Source organism: Arvicanthis niloticus, chromosome 9 (genome assembly GCF_011762505.2).
Source record: "Arvicanthis niloticus isolate mArvNil1 chromosome 9, mArvNil1.pat.X, whole genome shotgun sequence".
In the NCBI taxonomy this organism is placed as follows: Eukaryota; Metazoa; Chordata; class Mammalia; order Rodentia; family Muridae; genus Arvicanthis; species Arvicanthis niloticus.
Genome location: NC_047666.1, coordinates 58,387,594 through 58,409,887, shown reverse-complemented (window position 1 = coordinate 58,409,887; position 22,294 = coordinate 58,387,594). Strand labels below are relative to the sequence as shown.

Genomic DNA, 22,294 nt, shown 5'->3' with positions numbered 1-22,294 from the left:
GCAGAATACTGAACCTGGGTCCTCAGAGAAAGCAGCAAGTGCTCAGGCATCTTCTCTGGTTTTGCTGAGGCACACGTGTGCTAGACAAATACTACGGTTGAGCCACACCTAATCCCCACACAGGGGTTCACTTAGTCCTAGTTACTGGCACGTGTGCCTACACACTCACAGGCAGTGTGTGTTGAGATCAGAGTCTCTCCTTGCAGGTAGGCCCTAGAGATTGAACTTAGGACATCAAGCTCGGGCGGCAAGCCACTTTACCTGTGGGGCCACCTTTTAAATTTTTTTCCTGTCTTGAGACAGGGTCTTACTATAACTAAGGTTAGCTTGGAACTCCTGTTGAGACTCAAATGTGCTACCATGCCTGGCCAAAAACAGTTTCATTAAGCGTGGTTCAGAATAATACAAGCATAAAGGAATGGTTTTGATATTCTTGATGATCTTGGTGTTTGTCTAGTTTCTAGAGTTTCTAACATTTGTGATGAGCTAAGACCTCTAAGTAGGGACAGGAATGAAAAAGATGAAATAGTCAAGAAGCCCCTGAGAATTCTGATCCTATTATATGGAAAATCTAGAACCGATGTGTCTAGAAAGAGAAGGCAGACCTGGTGCTGCCTGGGGCTGAGGAGGTAGGGGAGGAATGAGGAGCACCAGGCTTCTTTCTGAGCTACAGAAGTGTCCTAAAGCTGATCACACTGTTTGTCACTGAACTCTGAATGTGCCAAGCATAGGGATAAAGTGTGATGTGTGGATGTCTCTACAAGATCTCAGGAGAGAAAGCGGGGAGACGAGCCAACGTGCTGACGCGCTCACGGCAGCAGCTAGGAGCTGAGGGTTGTGAGCCCCGAGTGAGTTGGACACCGTGGGGAGCAGTTCTGGGCTGATGTGGGGCTGACTTGATGCTGGGAGAACTTATCTTTAAGTCCATATTTGAAGCTAGGGCAGGGGATGTCATAGGCTTGACTGGCGTCTAGACTCAAAGACCTTCGCTGCCTGAATTTCTGAGAAGAAACAGAAATGGAAAAGGCTGATGGGTGGGAGGGGCTTCCTCTCTCTCACGTGGCCCTTGGCTGCTGCAGGGTTGAATATAGGCCACACTGTCTGAGACTTGGAACCTTAAGGGCTTGCTAACGCTAGGCAAGATTTGTCTGTAACGATTCAAAAAGTAGGAACTTCCTGACCTGTGGTAAGAGGTGACTCAATAACAACCAGGAACTCTTACCAATACAGTAACTTTATTAAGTCTTCATTACCGCCCGCGCACATATGCACACACACAACCACTGAATTCACTCTTCCCACAGCATTCCAGGTCCTTTTCTCACTGAAGTCTAGACAATTGGCAGTGGGTAGCCAGGACATGCAGACTGGTGCATTCTCTAGAACCTAAACTGCAAGGCTGCTGTCTGCCCCAAGAGGGCGCCCCAGGACTACTTTAAACAACCTCTCCTCATAGGTGACATACAGTGACATACTTTCCTCTGACCTTGGAGGGCCTACCCTGTTCTCCACTGTCATGGGCCCCCCATTCCCACTACCCTCACATCTTTTTTAGCTCCATCACTGTACCCTGAGGTAGAGCTGAGGGATCTTAGACTCCCAAGCTGCTGGGATCTGGCGGCAGCAGCCCATGAAGAATTACATGCCACAGCCCTCCCACGGCCTGGCAGCCAGCACATGAGCACAGGATTTCACACGCCTCTTCCTGCTTCTCAAGTTTTGCATTACCCATTTCTATACAGACTCTTTCTAAAAAACTGTTCTGAGAAGACTTCTGGGTATATTTGGCACACGGTTTCTTCCCCCACAGAGCAACAGATCCACTTATGAAAAGAGTCCCCAGCTGCTCCCACCCCAGCCCACAAAGCTCTCTCCACCCTGAGCTCTGGTTCCTTCACAATACTCAATCTGCAGGCTGCTCCCCTCCCAGGAAAGCAGCTCCCCTCTTGCCCAGACCCCACCCCCAGGCTCTTGGGGTTCTTCTGCAGGCAAGGCAGCATCCTGGCTAATTTTACATCCCTACTGAATTTTAAGCTTCTTAGTGGCCAAGGCTGTGTCATATAACTTGTTTTTGAACTCCAAATGCCTGATGAATAGTAGGTACAGAATAAATGTTCAAGGAATGAGTGACACACTTGGCTATGAGCTTTGGGAACAGGCTGCAGATTCTAATGCAATGATGACCAGAGAGATGTTCATATCAGGTAAAAGGGAGTGTTTAGGGATCAGAACCAAGATGTTTGCAGTTATTTCTCTGAGGTCTTGCTATGTTTTCATACTGGCCCTGAACCCCTGGGTTAAGATCATCAAGTCTCAGTCCCCAAGTGCTAGGACTTCAGGTATACATTATGTCAGCCTCGGGTGTCCACATCTCCAGGCTGGGCACTTCCCATACACATCCACACGCAGTACAATATACATCCTCTTAAGTAGCAGGATCAGGAGGCCTAGGAGGGAGCCTGCTCTTCTGTGGCTGGTCTCCGTGGCTCCAAGCTGTCCCAGCTAGGGTTCTTCTCAAGCTCCCAGAAAAAGAGCTGCCTCTGGAGGTTCCTCAGGCTCCGTAGTTCCTCAGGAGAGAGAGACTCAACTGACTCACCCTGTCCCAGTTCTTCCTCCTCTGTGAGCCAGTCAGGAGGCTGCGGGGAGCTTCTAGAGATGTAGCCCTGGTCTGACTGCACTGACTGCCGCTGCTCCTCCTCAGAGGGCGTGCAGTTATTGAGGACCACCTTGGGCCTTGGCCAGCTCTCCTGGGCCTGTCTGCTCAGACTGTGCTGCAGCACCGAGAGCATCAGGCTTTCTAGCTGCTCTCTTGCATCGCCTTGGAGGCGGTCAGGTGACATCATTGGAGTGCTACAGAGAGGCAAGTCATCTGAGTCCATGGGGAGGCAAAGGATGCTGTTCCTCTGGACCCCCAGCAGCGGGCAAGCCTCGCTGCCCTCTGGGATGGTCAGCTGGGTAGCTGCTCCACTGCCATCTGGAAGATGGACAGGTTCTACCACATGAGCTGCAGGGACCTGTTCTGCTGGCAGCACCATGGTTTGCAGGGTCTGAGCCATTAGCTCTCTCTGTGGCCACAGCTGAGGCTCCAGCTTTGCCACTCCACTTTCTTCCTCACTGACACAGACATCTACCACAAGGCAGCCTTCAGAAGTGAGCTCCCGCACCAGGGGCTGCTGTTTGACAATTCTTTCCCCTGGTGGCAGCAGTGGGTCTTCAAACACTTCTTCATCCAGGGATGGGAGATCCTGATCATCTGCTAAGCAGAGGTTCTCATGCTCAAACCAATCGGGGCACCGGGTTTGCCACTCCTGGAACCTAACCACAGCCTCCTTGAGCTGCCGGCCACTAGGGCTCTGCAGGTAATTTTCCCCTGTGAGCTCTTTGACATGGTGCATCCGTCCAGGTTCAAACATCTCCAGGTCCTGGATCCGGAAGTAAACCTCCTCAAATTTGTCCATAAGAGGGTATCTGGAAGTGATGTTGAAGAGGTCAGGGACGTCCCTCTCATTACAGATGCCACTGAAGTAGCAAACAATGTAGGTGCCGAAGCAGGCTGGCCTCTTGAAGTCTGGCAGGATCATATTCATGGCTGCTGTGAAGAGGTCCCCAGCAGGCTTCCAGTGGTCACACCGTAGCTGGACAGCAGGCTCATCCCAACCCAAGATGGCTTTCCACTTTGCTTGGGTGCCTCGGGAACACAGGATGATGATTTTGGAGTTGCTCTCCACCATTTCCTGCTTCTGTCGGCTCACCCAGGTCATGACCCCCACCTCAGAAATAACCTGCTCTTCCAGGAGGTCAAGGGCTACTTCAGTGCCACAGGCAGTGATCAGGAACTGGGCAAACTTTAGGACCACCTCCACATAGAGGGGGTGGTCGGCTGAGTAGACGATCCAGACCTTCCTGGGCTTCAGGGGAGGGGGAGTCAGGTCTGCTCTCGGCAAGACGCCTGTAAGAGACAAAGAAACATGTGCTGATCCTCATGTCCAGGACTGGACTGGGCTTCCCCGCTAGAGTAGCGGTTCTCAACCCTTCAGGGGTTAAAGGACCCTTTCACAGGATCATTTATCAGATAGCCTGCATATCAGATATTTATGTCATGAATAACAGCAGCAAAATTACACTTATGAAGCAGCAGCAAACATAACTTCATGGCTGAGGTCACCACGACATGAGGAACTGTACTGAAGGTTGCAGCATTAGCAAGGTTGAGAAGCACTGCTCTAGAGCCAGCCTATGAGCTTCCTGCATCGAAGGCAGAGTCTGGCTTTCAACCTTCGGCAAACAGCCTTCTGGTAGACCAGATGCTGCTACACTGCCTTGTGGTGTGTGAGGAAGCAGTCCTTCGCCATCCACTCCTTCACCACCACCACTTTCCTCCACACAGCTCTAGCTGGTCATTGGCTGATGCTTTCATCATTTTAAATGAAAAAGAGGGTAAAACGCCAGACATAGTGGTATACCCCTTTAATCCAAGCACTTGGGAGGCAGAGGCTGGAGGATCTCTATGCTTGATCTACATAGAAAGTTGCAGGCCAGGGAAGCCTGCAGAGTGAGCCCCCCTAAATCAAAATACATCAGAAGAATTAAAGGCCCAATGCTCACAGAGGAGAAGCACCCATTCCAGAAGGGTTCTCTCTGAAAAATGTTTCCCTGCTCTTCTTTGTCTAAGCAATTAAAGAAAGGAACTCCAGGCCCTGTGTTTGGGGCATCCCAAAGCCCTCTTTGCATGAGGTGGAGACTTGTGTCCTAAGTAAGGGTGGGGCCTTCTGAAAGGACTCAGGAGTCTGACCAGAGACACAACAGGTCCATCTACCCCAGGAACCCAGCAGGCTTCAGCAAGCAGGCAGACTCCCACAGAGCATGCGCTACTGACCATTGATTTTGGAGTCATCACCATGTTTCTCTTGATCAGCAGCTCCTGCAAGGAAAAGAAATCTATTGAGTGACTTATTCCAAAGAGAAATAAGGACTGACTGGCTCACGGGTGTCTCATGGAAGGATGCTTAATAACACAGGTGAACAAGGGGAGCGGGCCCCAGCTGGTGACCACTAGACATTTCTGGGCCTCTGCAGAGACCAAATAATGTGGCTGTGTAGGTGTGAGCCCTGGGTCAGCCGTTCCAGTAAGCTGGGTGAACTAATGCCTCTGACACTTCATTGTTTCTGAGGAGTGGGGTTGTGGAGGGACATTCTCAAGGTTATGTGGGAAGTGCTGGGTCCTTCAGTCAGCTGAGGTCTGGATTATTCTGTGGTACTCGCCAAGCAAGCTGGGGGCTGCAGACCTGAGCTGGGGTGGACTCCATGGCCCCTTCCTGCGGTTCTGCTACTTAAGCCTCTGTGAGCAGATTCTACTGGAGGGAAGGGAAGTTCACACAGGAAGCAGACATCTTACATCACTGCCTGATAGAAGCAGTCCCCATGGCCCTTTCAACATTTCCTCCTGGTGTCCTTGAGGTAAAGAAAGGGAACTACACTCTTAAGTAATTGTTCTCCTTGGACATGTGACCAGGAGGATTATTTCTTTGTGGTCCAGGGAGGGAAAGCAGGGCCTTGGGCATATTGTGCAAGCACTCTGCCCTGAGTTACACTTTGGTTTCTAAGGAAGAGCTTTAGAATCTTAATTTCAGTCCTGCTCTTTGGGCCTTTGAGCAGAACTGTCAAAGATACTCTAATGAGTAGTAGAAAATATAATAGCACATGGGACATGGTTCAGCATCAGCCTGAAATGTCATGTGACCCTCCCCAGAATCTGTGGACCCCACGATTCAAGATAAACCATGGTCTGGATGGACATCAGCAAGGGTAGAAGCAGGTTTCCCAGATGGCCAAAGATACATTCTTTCACAGGACAGGGAAAGCCAGGTCAACACACAGATACATTCTATCACAGGACGGAAAGCAGGGTCAATACACAGATACTTTCTATCACAGGACGGAAAGCAGGGTCAACACACAGATACTTTCTATCACAGGACAGGGAAAGCAGGGTCAATACACAGATACTTTCTATCACAGGACAGGGAAAGCAGGGTCAACACACCTACTCCCTGTAAAAACTCAGCCAGTGGAAGAGTAGGCAGGGAATGAACAGTTACTCTAGGCTCTTGGAGGCCTTAGTATCCCATTTTACCAAAAAAGGAAAAGGAATCTAAGACTAAGTCTTCTGTGACTACCAAGCTGGTGAGGAGTGAGGGTCTTCCCTTGTAAGTTCAGGGTCAGGAGCCTGAGCCTTTTCAACCATACCCTGCTGTCCCTCAGATGCCTCTCTGACCTCAGAGCCAAAGGCTGGGGACTTGGGGATGAAGTCATGTTTGCTGCTACTTGACTGATCATGGCTGATGCAGGGAAATTCTACACTAGCTCCTTCCAACCTGTTGACTTTAGAAATACTAACTTTAACAAAAAAATATCACCGTAGTGAACAGCCTTGAGCAAACACCATGTGCCTGGTTCTGAGGAAAGACTTCTCATTCATTACATCCTTTAACCCTCACACAGCCTTATGCTGTACATATCATTATTACTGCCATTTTGCCAGAGAGAAGCCTGAGACTCCGAAACCTCCCACATGGAGCTAGCCTTTAATTCCAGGGAAAAGGCAGAAACAGGGAAGCAATGGCGCACTCCTCACCAGAAAGCCTCCAGGTCATGCAGATGGTCAGCAGGATGACAGATCCCACCAGCAGAATGGCGATGAGTGTGATGAGGCCATACACCCAGAGGGGAATGTAGTCTGTAACTAACAGAGCAAAGTGAGTCTGGCTGGCCCCGCGCCCCCAGCTCAGGCTCTGTCAGCTATGGCCTATAACAGGCTATACTGATGAGTTCACCCATTGGCTAGCTGTGGGTGCAGCATGCCTTCAGGGCTGGCCCAGGGATCAGCTGGGACCTCATGTGGTCCCTTGGGAATGACCCTGACTGAAGGAAGGACTTACCTGGCATGGAAACTGTAATAGAATAAAAGGAAACAGGGAAAGCATTAGTCTTAATGATCAGCAGTCATCTATGCAAGTCACAAATGCCCACCAATGGCTTAACCTATCCGAGATGCCCACTGATGACCTTCACACATCAGATACCAATGACAACCTTAACTCTGAAGACAGACATAACTACACTTGGTGTAGCCTTCTCCATGGAGCCCCTTCAGCCAAAGCTCTAAGAGACTCCACTCTACCCATGGGGGCCAGGGCTCCTTCCACCACAGTGTCACATTGGCCCCTGTCTGATCTACATGTGACAGAAGCAGAGAGCCAGGAACATGTGGCTGCCGACCCCTCCAAGCTCAAGTAGAAACCCAGGGTTATGGCTTTGGTATGTGAACAGGGGAAATTAATATCTGGGCCTCGAGTTTCTCATATCTGAGCTTGGCATGTTAAAGTACTTCCATGGTACATAGTCCTAACTCTCTGAGAATAACTATCTCTTTTTTTTTTGGCCAAGGAAACTGAGTTGATAAGAAAGGTTAAGTCCTCTGCCTGTGGGTGCAGAACTAGTGAAAGGCATGGAGGAGGCTAACCCAGGGAGGTCACCTGCACTCTACCGTGGAAACCAGCAGCTCTAGCTCAACCTCCCTGTCTCCACAGACAGGACTCCTCTCTAGTAGACACAGTCTTACCCCACACACCAAGGACGACTCTTCCTCTCCTACCTGTGACCTTTGAGATTACTGGGCAGGGCACAATCACAGCATGTCTCAGGCAGTCGTTTAGGCAGCTCTTGAAGAAGGGCTGGACCTGGGGAAGTAGAAGGGTGAAGATGCCAACCCATACTCTCATGGCAAAAGAAGCAATCTGTGTGTAACAGACCTGCTTTGCCAGGCTCAAGTCTCCACATGACTGTTGAACAGCATGTGGTGGTGCACACCTATATCCCAGCTTCTTGGCAAGCCAAGATGGTCTCCTCAGGCTAGCCTGGGAAATACAGTAAGACTCTATCTCAACCTGTCTACCCTCTTTATTTTTCAATAAGTTCTCCCACCCATACAAAAGAGTAAAGCCCCTACCAGGCTGGGAGGTCTAGCAGGAGAAAGGCAGAAAGGTGTTGTGATTTAGCCAGAGCTCCTAGCAGTAGTGATGGAGCTACCCATTGGCTGCCTTATCAAACTCTGAATGGAAGGCTACCTGCTCCTGCTCTCCTACCACTCTCCCAACTCACCTGCACTCGGTGGTGGCAGCACCAAGTAGACTTGCTTAGAGGGAATGTGACATTGGCTCGCTGGTGGAATTCCTCTTGTCTGAGCTAGAGAGAGGGGTGGAAGAAGTTAGCTGGGTAAGACCCTGGTGTTGTCTACTGGGAAAGTGGCCCTTCGTGGACCAGTGCCTCTCTTATAAATGCCAGAGGGAGAAATGTTTTTCTGATTTCTGGTCCAGAAAAATTGGTATTTCTGCAGAGTGACTAGCCGTGATGAACTTATAAGCATACTTAGTAGTGGGCATTTCCCTCTTTGCTCTGGCTGCTGGAGCTCCAACCTATGTATATGCAGCAGGGGTACAGGGTGCACAGCACACTCTCCGCTCTCACCCGGCCTCATCTATTTTCCTTAAATAAATGCCCTCATTTATTTTTAAATTTAAAAATAAGTTTTGAGAAAGTAGAATAAACACAGCCAAATAAAGAGACCAGGCAAGACTGTGGAGGTGTTGAGACCATGGGCTGGATGGGGTGTGGAGAACGGGGGTAGGACAGTGGGCTGGGAGATAGCTCTGCTTTACCAACTGAGGAGTCAGTAATAGATGAGATGACCTTGAAACAGGTAACTATCAGGAAAACATAGAAAGTAACAAAACAGGTAACTATCAGGAAAATATAAAAAGTAACAAAATTTAGCAGGGCAGTGGTGGCATACACCTTAATCCCAGCACTCAGGAGGCAGAGGCAGGTGGATCCCTTTGAGTTCGAGAACAGCCTACTTTACAGAAGGAGTTCTAGGACAGCCAGTGCTACCCAGAGAAACTCTGCCTCAGAAAACAAAGTCTCAGAGCTTGCCACTCTACTGATTCTTGCTGCTTTAACCCTCCCACTACCCGATAATTAGTTCCCTTAACGTCAAGTTTAGGACACCATTTGCCCAAGGCCTTCAAAGGCATAAGCAAACTTTTAAGTTTAATGTATGTTATTTAAGGACTATAAGACTTTATCTTACATCTACTGAATACAAATCAACTGAGTTTATTAAGTCGAATCTCTACTAGATTGCTGAGATAAAATAAAATTGTAGTTAACAACTAAATACCTTATGACTAGCTTAAATCTACTTCTTCCTCCTGGGAGGAGACAGGGAAAAGGCTCTGAAGAGACTTTTATTCTACTTCTTTCAATTTTCAATTTACTATGAACTTCACTTTGAGATTTAGTAAAAAGAGAACTTAGACTTCTGTATTTAGATTTAAAGTCTGACACTTCCTCAACCTATGTTCACAAACTATTATTTTCAACAAACTGCCAAGACACCAGAGCCCTCTACTTCCTTGAGAGGGAAAGGCAGCTGCCAAGTGAGCCTGAGTCCAGGTTGGGCTCTAGCAATAGGGTTAGCTAGGACCAGTATGGAGGGAGGTCTTAACCTTCCTTAACCTTTGAGAGATACTTTAATCTATGTCTGAGGGGATAAGAAATACAAGTACCGCAGATATTGGTTTCATTTTATCAAAGCATCTTTGGTTCTCTGAGTCCGAAAAGCTTTCCAGCAGGATCTGGTAGAGGGCGGATTCATTCCACAGGGTAAAGTCCACTCGAAGATGCTGTGCATCCAAGGTCTGCACAGTGATGTTAGGATCCCAAAGGCTGCCTGAAAGGATGCAGTGGAGGTTGGGAGTGAGGAGGGTATGTGTCTCCATGGGCATGTGTATCATATGGGCCAGCACACAGTTGTGCACATACCCAATTTTACTCTACTATGTGCAAGTTCATGTGCACACACATTCAATTTTATTATATACAAGTTAATGTGCCCAGGTCAAGGTCTCCCAGGCCAGCCAGTTACCTGAGCTCATACATGATGTAGTCCTCTTCATCCCGATGTCCTCACAGTCTGCCAACCCCAGTAATAAAAGAGAAATTATAGATTTTAGTGCTTTTGTTTTGTTTTCTGAAACAGGGTTACTCTACATATCCCTGGCTGTTCTGGAACTAACTCTGTAGACCAGGCTGGCCTCAAACTCACAAGGATCCACCTGCCTCTGCCTCCCAAGTGCTGAGATTAAAGGTGTGAGCCATCACACCCAGCCTGTTCTTCCAGATTTTTGACATGGGGGGAGGGAGGCATGACTGTCATGCATCTGGGGAGCCTGTTCAAAGACACACCTTCACAGCCTGTTCTAGGCCTAGCCAGCTGCCCCTGGCCAGAGATCCCATCAAACTGGGGCAGCCTGGCTGGCAGTCACACCTTCTTTTAGGAATCCCTCGTGACTCAGGCATATTCCTCCTGAGCTCACGCTTGCCTTCTTTAACAAGAGCAGTCCCTGCCTTACCCTTTATACCCTTCTGCCCCCCCATCCCTCCCCCTCCCCCTCCCCCCCCCCACTAGAATCAGTGTTTCTAACAAGTCCCCAGGGGTAGAGGAGGAGGGAGAGCAGTTCTTTAGCAAGTGCTCTTTGAGTCCTCCTGTGTGTGATGTCCTGGGCCCAGCACATACAGTGGAAACTACTGCTTTTGACAAATTAATTCTAGAGAAGAGTATTGCAGGACATTTGATCACACTGTGAACCCTGAGATTGTGTTATTTACTAAAATAAAGTGTTTCTAGTTGTAGTGTCACTCAGCCCTTAGTGCACATCTTTAATCCCAAACAATGAAGGTAAAGTTAGTTTGTAGAAGGAAGCAACAGGTTTAAAGTGATGTCTAACTGAGTGACAGACAAAGAGATGAATCAGAGAGATTTGGCAGAAAAGGATATGCCCAATTCTCACAAGAAGAGAGAGATAAGGGAAGCAACTTAAGAGAGCAGTGCAGAGAGAGGAAAGGAAGCAGTTCTACTGGGACAGAGGTACAGAGACAGGCTGCAGAGAGATAAGCAACACATAGGGGAAGATCGAAGATTAGAGCAGATTGCCAGAGTTAGTTTGAAGCCAAGTGGAGCAAAAAGGGGTTGAGAGAGAAGCTAGACTGAATTGGTCAGCTTGGAGAGGAGTTTGAGCCAGAACAGCTGAGTTGAATCAGTTGAGCCAGATATTAGAAATTACAAGAAAGGGTGAGCTTATTCAGCAGTAAGTCTCAGTCAGAGGCAGAAAATGTGCTAGGCCTAGATTAGAAGGTACTAAGGCTAGAAGCTTCCAGGTTAGCAGACAGAGGCAGTATTTATGCCTGGCAAATAAAAGACACTTTTTCAGAGGTCAGTGAAAGCAAACTGGCAGCATCTGGAATCATGTCAGAGTACAGATATGTGGGAAGAAAGGAGGTAAGCACACGTGTGTGTACTCATTCTAGTGTGTGCTTTAGAGTGGGGGAGTCGCTGCCATCTTTAACAAGCCTTTCTTAGGCTGGGATGTGGCTAACTTCCCAGTGTGTGTGCCTAGGTTCCAAGTTCCCTCTCCATAGCCACCAATAAAACAAAAAACAAAATTTCCTGACTACCTACTAGGTGCAGTGAGAAATGCCGTCAGTAATGGCCAAGGTTCTGGGAAATGCAGAGACAGAAAGTGACCCGGAAAAACTGATGGCTCCTAAGAGGTGAGTTGGCAATCTCAAACAGCATGGACTGGTGGGCCAGGACAGTGGGATGTGTAGGGTGGGTGCTAGTCAAAGGCAGGTGGGATGCAGGGGGAAGTGAGCAAACTGAGGGAAACTGTCCATGCTGAGTATAGGCCACCACCCTACAGGGATCTGGTACTTTCTTGGGATGGAAGCTACTTTTCTGCACAGAGGAAGGGACTCTAGTTGCCAACATATTCTGGGGTCTCTCCATATAACAGAGGACAAACTCTGCCTTCAAGACAAAAAGGCTTTGGCCTCAGCTAGAGGCACACCCAGCCCCTGGATCTGCAGCTCTGTGGATGCTTGGAAGGGCACTTACCAGGCACGAGGATGACCTTGGACTTGTGGTTTGGGTCCCCATAAGGGGTGGGCTTGGGCAGGTGTTGAACAGTCACTTCATACTCCTGGCCAGGATCTACCACAAAGTGGCTGAAGGAAAACCGCCACTGAGGAAGAGAGGCGATGGGATGGGTCATACAATGCCTTCACCCATTGTGTGCAAAGTCCCAGTGTCACACCTCCCAGCCAACAGGCAAACAAACACAAGGCTAAAAGGGTAACCACAGAGTCTCACATTAGAGGCATGCTAATTTTGTCTTTCTGTCTGTTTAAAAATTCTACCAGTAGATGGCCATGCCATTTGCATGCACACACAAACACATGCACACATGCATGCACGCACGCACGAGAGTAAACCACCCTTATCAAGTGCCTTTGTCGGGTGGGAGAAATAAGAAGCAGCAGGTGTACCAGACTCTGTCCCTCACTGGGGCTCATAGCAGGCTGCCATCTTGAACTCATCCTTTCAGTCAGGTGTACCTTTGGGACAGAAGCCTGTACTGGTGTCACTTAGGTGAAGCTGTCTTCTTACCCGCTTCTGATGATGCTGCAGCCTGGACAGAAAGTGGAACTTGACACACAGCCGCTCGTTGGTGCTCAGCTGCAGGATGGACAGCTCTGCACCCTCGAGGTACAGGATGCTGGCTGCAGGCCAGGAAGGAAAAGGAGAACACAGATGCAGATCAACCCCCTGCCAGGGTGTGGCTCTTCTCCATCTGCCCTGTTACCTAACTCCCCACTTCCCCCCTCTTAGGCCTGGCAGAAAGTACCTCCTAGTGGGACAAGGGACAGCCTACAGCAGGAAGCAATAGAGACTCTGCAACCATGTGGCCAGAGCCCTGGCAACAGGACATAATGTAACAGCAGCTACATGCTCCTCCTCCCAGAGGCTGCTGGAGTTGTCATCTAGAACACCAGCTAGAGCCCACACACAGCACTTGCTGTTGCCCCTTCACAGATCTGGGGCTGGCTATGTTCAGAAATTCTGCAAGTAATCATCCCTAAAGAGGTTTGGAGTATGTTTTGAAAAGTTCTGGCTCCTAAGCTAAGAGAAAAAGCAGCAGGAAAACTGCTACCATTTTTTTTTTCTACCAAATATTTGAAATTATTTATAAAATTAACCACTTGCCCTTTTCTTCCCATGTAATAAAAAGCTGATGCAAAGGAAGGCCTTGCATAAAGATTGTGAACAGAAGATACTCTCTAGGCACACACTGAACACTGGAAAAGTTCTCACTGTGTAAGTGATGGAGCCTCCCAGTACCAAACAGGACTTAGCTCCTCCCAAACGCAAACCCCGCAGCTGGCTGATGTGGCCACTCACCATCTGTCTGCAGGGTCCACCCAACATGCAACACAGGCACGAACTCTCCGTGCTGGGTAGAGGAGATGCTCAGATTGGTATAGATGTCTTTTGGGGAGGACGGGGTCAGGTTCTGAGGGGCGATCCAGCTGACATCCAGGCAAGTGCCTGTTGAGGAGAACAACTATCAGACCTGCAGCCAAGACCCTGAGATCTGCCTAGAGGGTTCAGAGACCTGCGGTGAGTTCCAACAAGGTTCCAGGTCTGCAGCTGTTCTCAACCTCCAGCTGTGTGCCTGGCGAGCTCTTACCCCAGCTTGCTCTTTTCTAATGCTGGTCTGAGATGCCCACAAAGCTCTGCAAGCAAAGAAGCAAAGAACCTTTGGGGAGAAGGGTTTTGAAAAGAGGCAGCCATTGGAAATAGGGGCACAGGAGAGAGGGGCAGCAGTGAGAGCTTCCTTATTTTTTATTTGTCATGGCCTCTAATTAGCACTGACACTTGAAGTCTGTGCCTTATCCCTGGGCTCAGAGGCAAGAGTTTGTCTACTGAGTCTAGCAATGGGTTCTATATCCAGCATAGGAAAAAACTTCTCACAGACAAAAAACAAACAGGTAAATAAACAAATAGACCAACAACAAAAAACCAAAAAACCCCAAAACCCCAAAACCCCAAAACCAAGCCAGCACCATTGATCCTGTGACCAGCTGAATGGGACAGGCATAGTTAGGTGCACTAGGGTACCACCCCGGCAGCATCCAAAACCCAGATGGGGGTGAGGGGGAGAGGGGCACTGCCTGCATTTTGCATAATGAATGAAGGTTTTCCTCATGGAGCACGGACACCTATAACAAGATGGCCCAGCTGACAGTGACAACCCCCATCCAGAACACAGCACACAGGAGGCTGTCCTGTGGAAGTTAGCAGGAGGCCCTCACTGTGTTAACTGAGGCAGTAAGTGGAACACAAAAGAGGACTTACTATTCTCAACTCTGCAGCTCAGCCCCTGTGGGAAGAAAGGAAGTGTTGATTACAGATGAGAAAGACCAGGCTCCAGGTCTCAGGGGCCCAGCTGAGGCCCCTGAGCGCGGCTCACACAGCCATGGCTCACAGAGCCGTTCCCCCCTCCCCCAACTCCCTCACGGCTCACTTTTGGGAGCTGCTCTGCTGCCAAGTAGCCAAAAGTCTTGTGCACTTTCTTCCCTCTTTGTTCAGCCAAGGAGGTGAGTGGTGGGCAGACAGCAAACAGAACTGGAGGCTTTTAATCTTTTTTTTTTTTTTTTTTTAAATACTTCTTTTGGGGACAGGGTCTCACAGTATAGCCTAGACTTGGCTGACCTAGAACTCACAGGGAACAGCTCGTCTCTGCTTCCCTGAGTGCTGGGACTAAAGGCATGGGCTGCCAAGCAAGGCTAGCATTGAAGGTTTTTTGAGTAACTGTTATGGGTTGGGAATTTTAACAGTAAAAAGAAAGAATAATAAAAACAAACAAACAAACAAACAAAAAACCCCTACAAAACCAAAGAGAGGGTTATCTGGCGAAGGTCTTTAAATTCCAAGGTTTCCAATTTTCCTAAGAGGAAAAGCATCGAATTTATATAATTCCTGTTGCAGATCAGTCATAAACATATACTAAGCCCCTGTAAAGTCATTAGGAAAAGTTTAAATAACCGTTCTGGGTCTGTCTCTCTCTCTTCCATATTCATTCTCTCTCTCTCTCTCTCTCTCTCTCTCTCTCTCTCTCTCTCTTTCTCTCTCTTACACACCCACACCCACACACACACCCTCCACACACACACACACCCCACATACATACCCTACCCTCACAGCCCTGATTGAACCACCTTACTCAAAGCCTCAATTTCTTCAACATAAAATTAGAAAAGTCTAATACCAACTTCACACTGTTGTTAGGAATTAGACTAACCATAGGAGTAAAGACCCAGGGCAGGATGTGGATATGGGAGATAATGAAGCAGAACCTTCACTTCTCACTTCTGCTTCACACACACAGCCTGTAAACACTGGGCTGGTGTTCTCAGACTGGCCATCAATTTAGGAAATGCACAGAACTCTGACTAGTCCGGATGCAGTGCATGAAACCCTGACTCATTGTGTATAGTGCACTGGCAACAGTGCCCATACAGCCACCTCCCTGCCAATATCTGTCACAAGTGATAGGGGACATCCTCTAGAGCTAGAGTCTGGGGCTCTAAGGAGTGACCTCCACAGTCAGTGCTGACAAGGTAGCAAGGAAGGAAGCTCTGAAATTCAGGCTCTGCCACTTCAGGGCCTGAACTACCCAGATTGGCCCACACCATCCCATGAAGCTGGTGTGAAGCTGAGGCAAGACCTAGATGATGGGTGCATAGTAACACACTGTATTAGGATGGACATTGATTGACAGCTGCCTCTCTGGAGGGAACAGAGTGCAGGACTCAGGGTGATGTAATGCCCCAGCGTTCATTCATATAATAGGCCACAGGATGATCCTGATGTCATGCCAGGATCCATTCTGGGTCTGCTATTTTGTCTGTGTCCTTCCTACCTGTTTGGGACACTAGTTCACATGCTCCTGGGGTCCAGACTTTATGTACCTCTCCCAGTTCTCTGTGTTTAACTGTCCTTCACTGCCCCTGGGCTAACATCACAGCCTGCCAAATGTTCCTCACAGGTTTAAAACAAGAACCATCTTCAAGTCTCTGCTCACTCCGAAAGACACACACCACACTATGTTCTGAGATTAAGCCTGCTCCTCTCGTCCCATCTAGCACTCCTGTGAACTGGGACACAGAGGACAGAAACTGGTCTTGAGAGTGGGAACTCTTACAGAAACAACAGGCAGCTGTACTCCATTGGGGTAACTCCCTGTTACCCATCAGTAGCTACTTAAAATCGAAGACAAAATGGTACCTATCCTAACAAGAGGAGGAAGTAGGAGGGGTTTGGAAACACTTAGCTGACAAGCTTGCTACAACTGACAGAAATAACTTGATACTTCAAGTGCTACAGTTTCAGTCTTGCCTGCTGATAGTTGGATGTGTGATCATCTGTGAAGGGCAGAGGGGAGGAACTACAGGGAGAATGTTTATCTAAGTGCATCTTTTGCCTCACCAGAGATGACGGCTGCCTTGCTGGAGCGATAGGAAGCTGAACATCAAACCATACAAACGTAGTGGGAAAGGAGAGACGAGGAGCAAGTGATGTTTCCTCTGTTACAAAGGTAAGTAGAAAGGCACACTGCAAAAATGTAGGTGTCAAAAGAAACAACCAGGTCCATTGTAAGTGTCTGCCTTTGGGGAGAAGGTTTGGGTGTGACATAGGGAGCTGTTTTAAATATCCCAGTACAATTTTTAAAAAGGAACCCCTATATTACTTGATAAAAATGAATTTAAAGATGAAAGATTATGATTTTAATCTAAACAAAAGATTTAAAAATGAGATAAGCAAATGAGAATATTATTTGGGAAAGAACATATTTTTCTTTAAAATGAAAAAAATTATTCTATGTGTGTGGGTGTTTTGCCTGCATGTATATCTGTGTGCCATATGCATGCCAGCAGAAGATGATAAGAGAAGGAAGTAGGACTTCTTGAAACTGGAGTTATAAGTAGTTGTGAGCCACCATGTGGTTGCTGGGAATTGAACCCCGGTCCTCTGGAAGAGCAGTCAGTATCCTTAACCACTGAGCCATCGCTCCAGCCCCTGTTAATTTTTACTTGTAATTTAATTTCCATGTAGGATTTACACTGATGTTGGGGTGTGCACATGCACATGTGCGCAGATGTGTGGAAGCCAGAGGTTGAGGTCACAACACCGTCCCCCGTAGCTTCTCTACCTTCTCCTGTTATTAGACAGGGTCTTACTCTCTCTACCTTATTCCTCTGAGACAAGGTCTCTCACTGAATTTGGAACTCACTGTTCTAAGCTGGCAGTGAGCCCTCGGGATCCACTTGTTTCTGTCCTCTGACACTGGCTATAGGCACAGCTGCCACACCTGGCTTGTGGCTGGTAGCAATCTGAACTCAGGCCTTCATTGCTTGCTTATCAAGCATTTACCCACAAAGTGTCTCAGCCCCTGTAATCTTCTTAATAATATAAAATGCATTTGGTATCGTCTTTGGACACTACTAATATAGATCTTGTTCTGCCCATAATTTCCTCCCCAGCTGCCTCCTCAATCCTTCCAGAGTTCCTATTCTTAGGACTAAGGGATAATTCACTAGGAAACATTTAAGGACAGGTACAGCCTGGGTTCAATCCCAACAGCATACCTGCAATCGTGCTCACCCCTGCGCTCCCTGGCATCAACACCAACCAACCACTCATTTCCTCAAACAGAAGGACACTTATCACTGTGCAGTAGAGGTGTGTGTGTGTGTGTGTGTAGACAGGGTTTCTCTTTATAGCCCTGTTGTACACTTGCTCTGTAGACCAGGTTGGCCTCAAACTCGGAGATTCTCCTGCCTCTGCCTTCTGAGTGCTGGGATTAAAGGTGAGTCAAGATATCCTCTTTTAAACAAAAATCTCAGTGTCTCCCTGGTGGTGCTCTGTTCAAGGCCAGGCTGGTCTACAGAGAAAAACCCTCTCAAAAAACAACAAAACCAACCAACCTACCAACCAAACAAACAAACAAACAGCATTTATCAGCAACCTCCTCATAAACGACATTGTAGAAATCAGAGAATATTCAGAATTACGAAGAGACCATGTTGGCAGCTAATATTTACTGAACTGCCCCTTTTATCATTATTTTAAGCATACTCCTATACTTTAAAAGTTCACCACTGTACACTGTAATGCTGGCAGCAGCCTTACATATCTGATTACCACATCTTTGGAGGTTGCATGAAGCCACTGATGATACCATTCAGGTTTGTGTGTGTGTACTCTTCAATGTTCACACAAGGATTAGGTCACCTACCAAGACACATCTCAGAACGTGTCTCCACTGTTAGGCGACTCACACCTGTGGTGCAGGATGAGTGGCTGCAGGCTCCAGAGCTACTGTAAGCCTGCTTTGCTCCAGAACCATGCCCAGCACTGCCATGCTACCTCAAGTAAAGGGATGTTTACAACACATAGACCTCTCCTCTGTACTCAGAGCAGGATGATTAAAGAAGTGTTTAGCTCTGGGCATTGAGCAAACATTACCAACTGCCTGACACAGGTTGGTGGAGCACCCCAGTATAACATGGGCTGAGGCCTTCACAGACAGAGCCATGTGGAGGCCCTTTCCACAACCTGGGAGGAGAGGACACAGAGCTGCAGAACAGAAGGGGAGGCTTGGCTGGGGCCAGCTCTTCTCACTGAGCACCAAGCTCTGCTCTGATCCTTGTTAACTGATGTTAAAGTCTTCTGGTGGCAGAGTACAAAGGCAGCCAGGGTGAGGGCTGGAACAACGGGAGCAGGACCTGCTCCTGCTGACTACATCACTGGCACTGCAGCCTTGCCTACAGGACTGTGTCTACCAGAGGGGCACCCACAGAACACAACTTCTTAACGTAGGGAAGAGTGCAAGGGCTGAGCACAGCTTCTGGCAACCACAAGACAAAGGGGCGATGCCAAACAGTCACTCTACCGCAAGTCAAAACCACAAGTACTCAGGAAAACGAACTGGTAATGGTAACATATATCCTGTCTATGAACAGTGTGAGCATTCATGCTGACGAACTCTCGGGTGCTGCTTACAGGGCTTCCTCAAGAACGGCAGTTAAAAGCCTCCCTAGACAGGCCAACAAAAAAACATCCCTGGAACTACGATCGATTCTGGTGTCTTCAGGGTTGGTTTCTGTGGAAACATTATAGTCATCCAGGTTTTGAGGTGCTAATTCCAGCCAGCCCAAACAAGTGCAATGGCTTCAGCTTACCCCTGCTTGAAAAACAGGGGGCCCTTCCTTCATCCTTCTTGTATTTTTTGTACTTCATGCCACACATACTCACCAAGCCTCTAGTGCTGGCAGCAGGAAACAAGGAACAGAGCAGGTGTAGGGAAGCCTCTTTCCAGTCACAGGAGGGAGTCACTGACTGCTAAAGTAATTTTCAAGTGGAAAGTGGTCTGCTCCCTTTGAGCTGTCTCATCCAGTCCTCTCATGGTAGAAATAAGGCATGCTGTGTCCACTAAAACAACAGGCGTGAGTGTGTGCGTGTGGTGTGTCAATATGTGTGAATGGTGTGTGTGAATGTGTACATAAGTGTATTTATATGTGTATGGTGTGTGAGAGTATGTGTGCATGGTATATGTATTTGTGTGTGTGGTGTGTGTCAATATGTGTGAATGATTATGTGTATGTGTGTGTATACGTGTATGTGAGTTTTTGTATGTGTATGGTGTGTGTGAGTGTGTATGGTGTATGTGGTGTGTGTGTGTGAACAGTGTTTTTCCTCTGTGCAGTTCTGGGGATGAAACCCAGAGCCCACTTAGCCACACCCACAGCTCAAGCTTATTTTTAAAAGGACTTCAAAGCCAACAGAAATGGAAGCTGTCAGCCTGTGGAGCCCAGTTGTCGGGGAGGCAACAGAGAAGACAGAAGGGAGGCTGCAGAGAAATGTGGCTGCCAGCAGCTTTCCAAGTAAAGGCAAACCCCTTTGAGGGGCTGGAATGATCAGGGAAGAGCACTTATCCTACAGAGAGCCCAGGTGAGACCCAGCACCCATATGCTGGCTCACAACCGACTATAATTCTAGTTCCAGAAGATCCAATGTCCTCTTAATTCCACGGACACTGGGCATACATGTGGCACACATACATATATGAAGGCAAAACATACAAAAAACAAATAAACAAACAAATTTAAAAAAAAAAAAAAACCCAAAATCTAAGTTAAAAATAAAAACAGTGACTGGGCCATGATACTCGGGAGGCAGAGCCAGGTGGATCTCCAGGTTTGAGGCCAGCCTGATCTACAGAGTGAGTTCCAGGCCAGCCAGGACTACACAGAGAAACTCTGTCTGGAAAACAAAACTAAGCAAAACAAAAACAAACAAACAATAACAATAACTAAATAAATAAATAGAACCGAACCAAACCCTAAAAGACCCCCAGGATTTATGTCAGGGACTGTGGCTGAGCGTCTAGGTGAGCTTCTGCAGACCTCACCACCTTTTAGCTCCGCTCCCACCCATCTCCCTCTCCTGCTCCAGAGACACCCCCAACTTCCACTTGCCCCTGCCTCACCTAGGGACACGTTCCACCAGTGAGAATGGATGCTTTAACCAATATGTTTCTGAGGCTCCGGCTCTGGATCAGAACTGCTCAAATGTCTTTTTAATGAAGAACAGCCCAGCTGGAAGGCATTTTCTCTTCCCTGGATTCTGCACACACTGCTTGTGCAAAGAACTCTTGTTCTAGGCTGCCTTACAAGATAGTTCCTACATCCAAGACAACTTGGCCCTGGAGTCCCAGGCAGATTTCTTTACTTTCAGTTTACTTGTTGGGAGGCCCTTGGCAAATGACTAGCCAGAAACAAACAGCAATTCTCCACGTTGTGACACTTTTGTCCAGTCTGAAGATGTCACTCTGATTTGCCCAGTATGGGCATCACTATGATATTTCCCAACCGCCCTCAGACTAAAAAAAAAAAAAAAAAAAAAAAAAAAAAAAAAAAAACCACGTTTTTCCAGTAAAATAGTCACCCTTTCTCTACCCTTTTGGTAAATCTACAAAATTAGATACGGAGAACTATCCTTTTGTTTCATATCCTCTGACTCAGCTACTGAACACAGTTCCTGGGGTCAGCGGTGGAAGTGGAGGGGAAGGGGCTAGAAAAACCAGCGGAGGAAGGGAAGGCTTGAGGGGGAGAAACGAAGGAAAGTTTATTTGTGGAACGGGCACTATGTTTTACGCAGGTTCGTTGTTTTTTGTTTTGTTTTGACAAACGAGAGGGTTCAACAGCAAAGTTCAACCGCCAGGGGTGTGTCAGTTTCCTAGCAGCGCAGCGGGGAGTCGGGGTGGGGTGGTCCTCCTTGGCAGTAACAAATTGGCAGACTTCCACACATGTTAGCTCAATTTTGCCATTCTTGGTTCTGGGACACACGTGGTGATGAAAAAAGATGAGATGGACAGCATCTTTCAACCCACATCCTGTTTGATTTCCCTGGGCACCGGGCTCGGCTGTACTACCCAACCTGTGAGGACCCCCGGGGTCAGGGTGGGGAGCCTGAGCATGGGAGAGCTGGAGAATGACTGCTCAGGGAGCAAGGAGTTAGGGGCCAGTCCAGACCGGTTCAGCTCCTGCCAAGGACCCTTCTCTAGGTCTCTGTCCATCCTGAGCTGCCAGCCTCTGGTGCCTCCAATTCAGAGGCCCGGACGGAATCGTCACCCCGCCTCGCGCTACCAGTGACACCACCACCCGCTTAGTATCCCCAGAACTCCCGTCACCGCGACTCCACTCCCGGAGTCCTTGCCAGCGCCTCCACGCTGCGCCCATGCCCGGGACCTCCTCCGAGTCCCTAGGGCGGACTTTCAGCCTCCCGGAGCCCGCCGGAGCCTGGGCCGTCCGCCCCTTCGCACAGCAGACTACTCTCCGCACCTTTGACAACCTTCGCACTCCCGACGGCCCTCCCCACTCCCGCTCCTTTGACACCTCTTCGCCACCCTCCGCCGTCCTCCCCACCACCCCCGACGGCCCGGGCATCCTCGCTCTGCCCGGCTTCTCTCACCTCCTGCGCGCAGACCGGGGCCGGGAAGTCGAGGAAGCGCGGGGAGGCGCGGCCCGGGGCCAGCGCGTTCAGCAGCAGAAGCAGCCATCCCAACACGGGCCCGGGAGCGATCCGTGGCCAGCGGCGCGGAGTCGCCATGGCCCTCGGCCCCGTCGCGGAGCGCTCGCCACTGGCTCCGCGGGACAGCGAGGGCCTGCGATGGGCTTTCCCAGCCGAGGACTGGCGCTGGTCGGCTCCGCTCGACCTCCTCCGCCCCGTTTCCGGCTCCCCCGAGGGCGGGCCTCTCGGGGCGGGGCTTGG

The 22,294-nt window shown here is 48.8% G+C and overlaps 1 protein-coding gene across 1 annotated transcript; it reads right to left on the bottom strand.

The window, feature by feature from the left end:
- Positions 1-1,218: 1,218 nt before the first annotated feature.
- On the bottom strand, positions 1,219-22,272 carry Il17ra (interleukin 17 receptor A). Its single transcript, XM_034512455.2, has 13 exons — positions 21,995-22,272; positions 14,315-14,339; positions 13,358-13,504; positions 12,566-12,678; positions 12,014-12,140; positions 9,986-10,033; positions 9,627-9,790; positions 8,161-8,244; positions 7,655-7,739; positions 6,939-6,950; positions 6,635-6,742; positions 4,877-4,921; positions 1,219-3,949 (listed from the first exon to the last, which is right to left on the bottom strand). The coding sequence occupies exons 1-13, from the start codon at positions 22,130-22,132 to the stop codon at positions 2,448-2,450; spliced, it is 2,598 nt and encodes an 865-aa protein (XP_034368346.1). The 5' UTR covers positions 22,133-22,272; the 3' UTR covers positions 1,219-2,447.
- Between the last annotated feature and the right edge of the window lie 22 nt (positions 22,273-22,294).